Source organism: Schistocerca americana, chromosome 11, assembly GCF_021461395.2.
Source record: "Schistocerca americana isolate TAMUIC-IGC-003095 chromosome 11, iqSchAmer2.1, whole genome shotgun sequence".
Taxonomy (NCBI): domain Eukaryota; kingdom Metazoa; phylum Arthropoda; class Insecta; order Orthoptera; family Acrididae; genus Schistocerca; species Schistocerca americana.
This window is the reverse complement of record NC_060129.1, coordinates 30,747,412-30,758,693: the sequence shown is the minus strand read 5'-3', so window position 1 is coordinate 30,758,693 and position 11,282 is coordinate 30,747,412. Positions and strand designations below refer to the sequence as shown.

The following is an 11,282-nucleotide window of genomic DNA, read 5'->3' as shown; positions in this document are numbered from 1 at the left end:
CACCAAAACCAGTGGTGCATGAGCAGCAGCTGTTGGGTAATTTTATACTTAAGTGAATTTTGGATCCTGGCACAATTCAGTCACAACTCGTTTACGACTGAGCATTAGGAGATTGGATGCTAATATGTATTAGTTTGTTTACATTGTATAATTTTGTCATTTTTCTTATTTTTCAAAATGGGAGAGCATTACTTTCCACTTAGATAAGGACAAAACCAATGAGGTAGGATTTAACAATCACTACCAATTAAGTACATGAAATATTTAATAAAACATCTGGTGCAACATACTTCCAGAAACATGTAACAACTTGTCAAGTCCCTATCATGTAGAACTGTCTACGCATTGTGTTCCAAACGTGGGCATTCAGGCTATTAAGCAGGTTGTTATATTTGTTGTTACATTTACTAATGCAGGATTAGTACTAACAGAACAAATGTATACACTATCAATGACACACAGAGCAAATCTCTTTAGAAAACATACCTGAGTAAAATAATTGCCATAATCAAGTTTCTCCAGTGTTGAGTTTACTAGCCTGAGTGAAGGAACTGCCATAATATATGGGTACCCAATTGCTAACATTGTTTCTAAAATGCAGAGTTACAAGTAATACATGATGACTATGTTAGGGATAATAATCAGAAAGTCATGACATTTCCTTGGCCTTATACTGAATATTGCATGCTACTTATAATTACTGGCAAAGATAAGGATTTATCACAATTCAGAATCCTCTTGTCTCAAGATCGATAGGAAAAAATAGCAGTGTTAATGACAAACATATTTGATTCACGTTTGAGGCATATTTAGCAATACAATTTCTTGACATTTCAAACTGCAGATACGGATTTTTATATTGCCATTTTATCTGCTACCGCCCTAAAGTACACATAATTACACATTTTTTCACAATTCTACCACATTATACTGTTATTTCACAGCCATTACCATTTATTGTCTCCCTGCTACATCCATTATTTTACAGGCCTTGAGAGCACCAACCAGGGATAGCTATTTGCTTAAACTAACACCTACTTGTTTCTTTCTCAAGTGGAGTAATGCATGTGTCTTGAGCGTACTCAATTGAGTGAAACTTCTGTCACAGATTACACATTTATGAGGCTTTCTTCCACTGTGAATTAATACGTGCCTATTGAGAGTGCCCAACATACCAAAAGATTTCCCACAAATCTCACATTTGTGAGGTTTCTTTCCAGTGTGAATTAATGTGTGTTTCTTGAGATTGCCTGACAAAGCAAAAGATTTCCCACAAATAACACATTTGTTAGGTTTCTGTCCAGTGTGAATGAAAGCATGTGCCCTGAGACTGCTTGACGTAGTAAAAGATTTCCCACAGATGTCACATTTGTGTGCTTTCTTTCCAGTGTGAATTAATGTGTGGTTCTTGAGATCACCTGATATAGCAAAAGATTTCCCACAAACCTCGCATTTGTGAGGTTTCTTTCCAGTATGGAAGAATGTGTGTTTCTTAAGATAGCCTAACATAGTAAAACATTTCCCACAAATCTCGCATTTGTGAGGTTTCTTTCCAGTGTGAATTAATGTGTGTTTCTTGAGATCACTTAACATAGTAAAAGATTTCCCACACATTTCACATTTGTGAGGTTTCTTTCCAGTGTGAATTAATAAGTGAGTCTTCAGATGACATGACCTAGCAAACAATTTGCCACAAATATCACATTTGTGGGTTCTGTTTGCAGTAAGTAGATCAGCCTGGGGAGTGACATTAACAGCTGTAGATGAAGCTCCATAATCATTTGATTTCTCCGTATCATTTCTCATATGTGTGTAACGCCTGTCATTAGAGGACTTCTTTGAAGCTTTCGAAGTTTCCTTACACGAAGACTGCTCATTGTGTTCTGTAACAGAAACTTCTCGCTCACTACCCAGGAAGATACTGCTTTGATGATGATCACTATTGCCATATTTTTCATGGTTGCTAGCAGGTAAGACAGAATTCTCACTCATTCTCAAATGTTTTTTCAAACTAACATTACTGTGAAATACCTCACCACACCACTTACAAACATACAAAGGTGGTTGCGTACCATCAATGTGCACAAACACATGCATTATGAGTTTGTATTTGGAAGGAAAGCTTTGTCGGCAGAAGTTACAGCTATATACATGAAATTCCTTTTCTCTTGTACTACAGTCATATTGGGTAGCAACTGAGGACTCCTTATCAATAATCACATCTTCTGTACTGGGACTCAACTCGTGTGTTGACGTCTTCATGTCTATCACCAACTTATCCTGGACTAGCCCATGGTAATAAGTTTCCTCACATAATATGCCACAGCTCACACCAGTACTCTGAGTCAATCTGAAGAGTAAGGAGAAGAATGTTAAATACTGATATACAAACAAGAAAAACAGTATTTGAGTGTCCATAAATCAAGTACTATAGGCCGCAATTCATAAAAGTGTATAAGAAATTACATATTCAGTAACTGTGAGTAATTTAAAATTACAATATTCACCAGAAGGAAAGAAATGATCATGTAAACGTGGATTAAAACGAAAATAACCAGACGAAATTCAATAATGATCAATAAGAGCCACTGCAGATTGTGTGTGTAATTATTAAAATGGTTCAAATGGCTCTAAGCACTATGGGACTTAACATCTGAGGTAATCAGTACCCTAGACTTAGAACTACCTAAACCCAAGTAACCTAAGGACATCACACACATCCATGCCTGAGGCAGGATTCGAACCTGCGACTGCAGCAGCAGCAGCAGCAGCAGCAGCAGCAGCAGCAGCAAAACGCTTTCGGACTTAAGCACCTAGAAGTGCTCGAACATAGTGGCCGGCTTGGAATTTTTTGATGAGCATAAAATAATTCACATTCATGTGTTACAATCTTCATACAATACAGTGCTACAAGTTAATAGTCTACACCAATTTATTTAATGTATCCAAAAATTTTAAATTTATTTAATGTATCCAAAAATTTTAATTCAAAATTCTTAAGTTCAACGTATTTCAGATTTAATTAAGAGAAATAATTTTTAAATGTTTCTCTTCCATATCTTAGCACTTAAGTGCCTTTTCTTTGTTTTGCCAACACTTTCGCCTTTGTAATGATAAATTTATTAGACCTAGTAAACAGATTTCTTTTTTGTTTGATTCCCAGTTAGTCAAGAACTAGCGTGAGCTCCAATATTTTTATTGCATATCTAGTATGGATGTTGATCAGGTGGACAATGACCGTTCATGAACAAGAATCAATATCACATCAATCAAGGGAAGAATTTGCATACTGATGAATGAATGTGACTGATACACTTGCAGATGGTTTCAATCTAAGACTGTTTTTGGCACTGAAACTTATATGAAGCCTTGCACAAAAAGGAAATACTATGGGAAAAGATGTAAGTGGTTGTAAATTTTCCAATACATTTGTAGTGAGCCTTTTTGAAAATTTTTACATCTACTCAACATCTGGTCACCTGGTATTGCAGAACACAATTGACTGAAAGACCCACATGTAAATTGCCACATCATCATCCATTAGACACAGGCTGACATATTGAGTGGCAGTGATGACAGCTGATGTATGGGCTACCCCTGTAGTATCTGGGTCCAATTTTTCCATCTGCAGTTGAACCCTTTCTCATCGGACAGAATTGTGATGCCTTTCAGGTCCCCAGTATGTGCATCATGTTGGATATGAAAGATTATGAACTACTGAAGGCGTGCGTGCCCCAGTGTTTTCATCTGTTCTGACTAACTTTCGACTCTTTTCCTTTCTATTCATATATAGTTTTGTTTGGCATGGTATCTGCAAATTGAGAGTTTTTAAACCCTTGGTTGGGATCACATGGTTCTTTAACGTAACTGGTATTATGGAGTATGTCAGATTCTAGACGTTAACAACTCAATCAATAAATGTTGTCGTAACTTTTTTTAACTCAGTTACAACATGGACTTTCATACATATGGGAATGAAGTAACTGAATATTATTAATGAAGAAATAAATCCAAAACATTTTTAAGTAAGGTATCAAATGTGCACATTCCTGTTTGCCAAAGTACTAGAAATAAAACTTACAATTAAAATTTTATGCTATGCAAGTCAACTGTAAACAAACGAGAATAAGAAACAGAATTTGTGGAAACCTTCAACAATATATAAATTTTGATAATTATCAATTGTTTTAGAGACCATGTAAGCATTATATAGGTCCTGGGTACTTGTCATATCCTTAATCTTTATCGCACAACATTTTTCATGGCAGGTACATTCATGAACTATTCATGCAGTGATGATGGAAGTGCAAATGTATTTTATGAGCACACACACTACAGCCTGGAGAGTAACACTGCTTATGGTTTACACCACATCTGTTAAAAACTTTGGCACTACAGCTGTTATCTCTAATTTATTCCTTCCTTTGTTCTCTAAATTCTCAAACCAGATAGCTGCCATTGTTAACAAAAACCGTTACTTACAGTACCATGAAAATATTGCATCTGGATCCACCTACTAAGGAAAGGTTATCAATGTATTTGATGCCAGGTTTGGAGACTGCTGTGAATACAAGCAGGCCTATAAAGGCTTTTATGAAAGGGATATCAATAACTATTCTTTCGAATAGTTTCATACTACCGAAATTTTGTTTCGTCACCGTTGAACCTCATCTAAAATACCTTGAGGGCAATAGCACACCTGATTTCTTCAGTCTCTCGATTCCTACCCAACACATAACTACTAAGTCACAGGGCAGGAATCTGCAAAGCAATGTGCTGTTGTCTTGTACAAACATCGCTTGGGTTGTGTATTTCTCCATTTCAAAGAATTTCCCCTACCATAAAAGCAGGAATCATGGTGATACGACTATCTACTCTGTTATCACCACCACCGACCAGGCCCTCTACTGAATATGTATCACTATGTAATCTTAATGAGTATCACTGTTATCCCAAACTTCATACCAAAATATACATTGAAGTATAGCTCACTTACTCTCAGAACTAATGGATGATGTTTTGTTTGTGGGGCGCTCAACTGCACAGTCATCAGCAGCTGTACAAAGTCCGAATTTTTATGCAGTTATTTTTCAAACAGTCCAATGTAGCCACCGACAGAAATGATGGTGATGAAATGATTAGAACACAAACATCCAGCCACTGGGAAAAGAAAATCCGCACCCCGGTCAGTAATCAAACCCGAGATCCCATCATCCAGAGGGAGTAACACTAGCTACTAGACCACGAGCTGCAGACAGAATGCATGGAGAATAGTACGTCCATTTAGGCTGGTTTGAATGGTTAGGGAGACGTGGCACACACTGTGTAATGTGAAAGACACTGACAGAAGTCACTATAGTTATTACACTGTAACAACAGTAAACACAAGCTGTTAATTAAAAACCCCTGCTGAGTAGCAATCATAGAACGAGTGTGGTATCTCTGCCAGACGTCATACTAACTTTATTATGAATTTACTGAGGGTAAATTTGTCTTAACAGCACACTGCCTTCGTAAGCAGAAGTTGTTCCGAGGCATTATAAATGGTTGTAATTAAACTGACAGTGTTCAGGGTGCTGCAATATGGGCTCTATACTTTGCAGGATGCAAAAACATTGTAGCATGTTCATTAACTGGTGTCCTCACGGAGTATGCTCAAATGTAATTTTTCACTTTCTACCACCAGGTGAAAATATGTTGCTATAAGCAGCCAGAATGAGTTATCAGTGCAGGAAAATAGGAAAAACGACCAGAGCAATGATAATGGTGGCTCTGGTGCGTTTATGAGGATATTATCAACTGTTACGTGTTCAAAATGGTCTACCAACTCTGCAACATGCTGTATCCATGACATGGTTAACAGTTGCCTATAGAATATCCAGTGTAAGCAGATTGTCATCATATAATAGCCTTCTGATCAGGAGTTTCTGGATACATCCCTGATAAATCTTTCAGATAACCCAACATCCACATGTCACATGAATTTAAGTTGGGGGATCTCTAAGGCCACATATCTTGAAACTGTCAAGATATAATGAAGGTCATACTGAAGGTTTCATGAAACCAACTGCTCACTCGACAACTGACATATCATGCCACACCATCTCACATCAAAATAATGGTGCAGACACCGTTGTGTTCTTTAAATGCAGGAGTCACGTTGGATAACAAGGTCCTTATCAAGTTCAGATGTCACTGTACACCTAAGGGGTCCATGATGCGTCAGTGTCTCCAAGAAACGCTGACTGAGAATGAAGGGGCTTGTGAAACCACACCACATTCACATACACTGAGTGCAGTGGATATTCCGGCACAAGATTTGGGAGGACAAACCCATATGTGACAGTTCTGTGCATTCACAGCCCCATGCAAAGCAAAATATGCTTTGTCCATCCAAAAGTTACTCATTTCCCCGCATGACAAAAATGAAGGTCAAAGTCACTTGAAGCCTATCTTGGGGCTTCTTTAGCAGCGCATAGAGATAGTAGTGTAAAATGTGCCACAAAAACTTTTGAACTGTTTACCAGGTGGTGGGGTGGTGGTGCTAGAGGCAGAAGTGGAGGTGGAGAGGGAGAGAGAGAGAGAGAGAGAGAGAGAGAGAGAGAGAGAGAGAGAGAGAGAGGGGGGGGGGATATCCTCTGACAACTCTAGAGGCATCTGCTGCACAGTCGGCTATAGCTAAAAGCCACTTCACCTACTGACATTGGATTCTGCTGCACCACTCAATTCACCTATTTATTCAAATTTCTGGATAATATTCAACTCATTTATTCATACAGAGCCAGTTCACAGCCATTTCTTTCAGTGATATTCCTGCAATGTAGTGCTACTGTTCTGATAAAACAACTGTACCACCAGTGCATGGCGTTTCTTCTCAATGGCCACTTCATTTCATATGCAAAGCTGAAACCTTAACGAGGGTGTAAACCTGGACAAGACAAAAAAACTTCCCTTATTTCCCAGTTAGAAACGCCCTTTCTAAGGTGAAAACTTTTCACTGGTTGGAAGCACATTTTTACATGTTGAAAGATGGTATCATTCCCCTTGGAGCTGTAAATCTTGTGAATCCCTTGAATGGTTATGGATTTATAAACCTGTATAGATCTTTCTGGCAGTATAGGAATCTCAACCTAGTAAAAATCTAAAATTTAGACTTTCACGGCCGGAAATATCATGTCCATTATAATTAACCGGGCTATTATGCCGTGGTCGGTTGCTGAATTCTGTGGTGATTCCCAACGTTTCGTCTCCGACTGCGGGAGACATCTTCAAGGGGGTCCGTAGCGCGATGGAAGGTCCAACACACCCACTGGCTCGCTACTACCTGCCGCTAAATTCAGTGTCCGCGGGCTCCCGCGCCGCGGCGTGACGTCACGTGTTTTGAAAACATCAGTGCAATTGGCCGCCGTCGATCGCCGTTGCCATCACCCAGTAGTGGACGGGTGGTTCACGTCTTCTTTAACACCGGCATCCATATACCGTTTAATTTCACGCCCTCCTCCTTTCGGTTGAAATTATTTGGGTGTTTAGCGATTTCGATTGCCTTCCTGTAGAGGCTTTCGTTATATCCGCTCGTGGTCGCTAGTACTTGCGTCTCCTCGAAACGAATATTGTGGCTCCCTGGCTGGAAAGCATGCTCCGCAACAGCTGATCGTTCCGTTTCTCTTCTTCTACAATTTCCCTTGTGCTCTTCCAAACGTTTAGAAACCGTTCTTTTAGTGGTACCCACATAAAGATCACCACAGCTGCATGGGATCCTATACACTCCAGCTTTTTCCAATGGTTTGCGAGCGTCCTTGGCAGGCTTAAGGTATTCCTGTATCTTCCTGGTGGGCTTGTAAATTACGGTAATATTCCGCTTCGTCAAGATCCTCCCTTTTCTTTCCGTTACATTTTTAACAAACGGCAGGAAAACCTTAGATTTTGCAGTAGCCTGTACGTCAGTATGATTTCTGCATGTCTGCGTCAACGCACGTTTTATTTCGGCGGACGAATATCCGTTCTTCATCAGTGCAAGGTGGAGATGTTCCATCTCAGCGTCGAGCAACTCAGGTTCACAAATATTTCTAGCTCTGTCCGCTAACGTCTTGATAACACCCCGCTTCTGTTGTGGGTGGTGGTTCGAATCCCGGTGCAAATAATGGTCCGTGTGCGTGGGTTTGCGGTACACTGAGTGGCCCAAACTACCATTTTCGTTTCTAAAAACAAGCATATCGAGGAAATGTAATTTGCCGTCTACCTCCTCCTCCATTGTGAACTTAATTCTCGAGTTTATACTGTTGATGTTTGTGGAACCGGCTTAGTTCCTCCCTACCATGTCTCCACAGCACAAACGTGTCATCCACGTATCGGAACCATACATTTGGATTCTTGCTGGCAGTACCTAAGGCCTGTTCTTCGAGTTTCTCCATAAAGAAGTTTGCAATTACGGGACTTAGGAGGCTTCCCATAGCCACGCCATCCGTTTGCTCATAAAACTGTTCATTCCACTTGAAGTATGTGGTCTTCAAACAACACTTAAACAGTTCTAAAATATCGGCAGGAAAAATTCGATCCAGCTTTTCCAATACATCATTAAGTGGAACCATGGTAAACAGCGATACCACATCGAAGCTGACCAATATGTCCTCCGGCTGGACCACTATGCCATTCAATCTGCTGATGAAATGTGTCGAATTCTTATATAAAAGAGTCCGAATGGCCCACATGTGGTTTTAACAGCGTAGTCAAGAACTTGGGTAACGAGTAGGTGGGCGAACCAATGGCACTTACTATCGGTCTTAACGGCACATTTTCTTTATAAATTTTGGGCAATCCATAAAGCCTCGGTGGTAGCGCAACCGAATTGCAGAGACCTTTCTGTACACTCTCTTCAATGGAGGACTTTTTTATTAACCGCGACACAAGACTGAGAACGTTGTTAGTGTGGTCCTTATTCAGCTTCCTATATGCTTGTGGATCCAGTGAATCAGTAACTTTTCTCTGATAGTCGGCCACATCCATAACCACTGTTGCGCTTCATTTGTCAGCTGGGAGAACCAAAATACTCTCGTCGTCATTCAGGAGTTTTAAAGCTCTCTCACCCACAGTTATATATACTTTTCGGCGGTTTTGCATCGGCTTATATTCTCGCTGTTCAGTTATCGGTGCATCCTCAGGCAATCTGTACAAAACATAATATATTATGAGCTCATATAAACAATTTGATCCCCCAATTCTGATGTGTCAAACTTTTAAATAGCCAGTTTTTTGAATTAAACAACAAAGTACTCACATACACTATTTATAACATAGTAATGTTAAACATTGCCCTGTAGCCACTGCCCACCACTCACATCCAATATACTGTCATCTGGTGAAAGCAGAAGTTAAAACTTGAAAATATTTTTAAAATGGCTCTGAGCACTATGGGACTCAACATCTTAGGTCATAAGTCCCCTAGAACTTAGAACTACTTAAACCTAACTAACCTAAGGACATCACACACACCCATGGCCAAGGCAGGATTCGAACCTGCGACCGTAGCAGCTCCGCAGTTCCGGACTGCAGCGGCAGAACCGCACGGCCACTGCGGCCAGCTAAATATTTTTAATTTTTTTTTTAATGATGGGAGCGGCAATGACCTAGAAAATAAAATACGCACTGCTCAAATGTTGCAGTGGCGTACAGGTGGTTAGTGTATTCCAACGATCATAGCGTACAGAGCAGGGCGAAACCTTTTGAATCCAGGCAGGAAGTCACTTAGTTTCTTGCCTTCCGTCACCAAAATAAACCATATGCTAACCCACCTTTCAACATGATTTTGCTTACAGCTGGTAAGATACAAATTATAGTAACTATAGAGTAATGTACAGTCCTTGCCTAGTTTCATGATATTACACTACATTGCGTTACATTAACACCTGATCCACAGATCATGAATATGACATTTTGTGATGTGGAATTTGTCAGTTTAACATTAGGTTTCTTAACACAATGCAACTTTTTTTTACAATAAGTATTTCATATATAAAGACTCATCTACTGAGGAGACGTCATCATTCATAAATTCTTTTGATTTGTTCTTAGATGCTGGTTGGCTGTCTGGTAGATGATCAAAGATTTTTGTGGCAGCATAATTCACCTCTTCCTGTGCCAAAGTCAGATTTAGCCCACTGCACTTTGCTATTATCTTTGAACTGTGATTCGTCATTAATAACAAATTTAGTAAGTGAACATACATATTGTGAAAGTACTGCAAATATCACAAGTTCCTTAAATAAGTGTCTACAAGGTTATCTTGGGTGCTGTCCAACTACTAATCTGCTTTTGTGCAATGAGTACTTTTTCTCGTAATGATGAGTTTCCCCAAAACTTGATGCTATATGAGAGCAGTGAATGAAAATAGGCATATCGACAATGCCAGTTACAATTCCAGAATAAAGGAGAAATTTCCTAGTAAAAGAACAAAGGATGAGGAAATTACACATGACCTTGAAGAGAAAAGTAAATTTAATGCTGCTATACTAAGGTGGAGATACTGGAGGTTGTCAGGTGTCATTGCCATCTTTATAATCGATATGAACTTCACAGCTTGGCAACAGAAATGGAATACACAATTGTGAGACTGTCCTATTTGTGCAGAAAAGGTGGACATGGTATCATTGAGCAGAAGGGAGGTTGAATGAAGCGGCAAGGGGAGTGGAGGGGGAAGAAAAGCAGAGGAGAAAAGGAGTGGAATGGAGAGGCAAGAGGGAAGGGACTGCGTGAGTAGAGGGGAGTGGGCAAGTAGAGGTCATAGAGGGGACTCCATACGTTAAAATTAAATACAGTATACTGATATGTTTGTCACCAAAATTTGCAATAACCCTAATAGCTTAAGTTGCTGAACTGAAATGTTTCATCAGCTCATCGATGTGCTCCTTCAAATTAATTTCTCATCAATGCACTCACCCAGAAATTTCGAATATTCTGCTTAGCAGACACATTATGGAAAGAGGTGGAGTTGCCATATACAAGGGCTGTTCAAAAAATTCCAGAACATTCGTAATTTCGCGCCAATGGCGTCTTGGAGCGAAATGCAGTTGGCATCCCTGCACATGCTTGTGTTTAATGTGGGTGTGCCAGAATTTTCATTGTTTTGTGTGTGTTATTGTTCAGTGCTGTATTGAGTAGATTATGTCAACACAGTTTGCGAATTTCGAGATGGCAGAGTCAGAAAATCATCAAAGATGCATTGAATTTTGCATGAAAATCAAGAAAACCTTTAGAGAGACAACTGATGCACGAACCCTATGGTGGTC

General features: G+C 39.6%; 1 protein-coding gene across 4 annotated transcripts in view; it reads right to left on the bottom strand.

Moving 5' to 3' along the window:
- Positions 1-342: 342 nt before the first annotated feature.
- Positions 343-11,282, bottom strand: part of LOC124553964 (zinc finger protein 708-like) — a 123,907-nt gene continuing 112,967 nt past the window's right edge. For 3 of the 4 annotated variants that reach the window (XM_047127979.1, XM_047127982.1, XM_047127981.1), the window contains exon 6: positions 343-2,350. In XM_047127979.1, coding sequence (XP_046983935.1) covers positions 1,015-2,350 — 1,336 coding nt within the window. In that variant the 3' untranslated portion in view covers positions 343-1,014. The remainder of the gene's footprint in view (positions 2,351-11,282) is intronic. The other variant, XM_047127978.1, reaches the window with a different exon arrangement.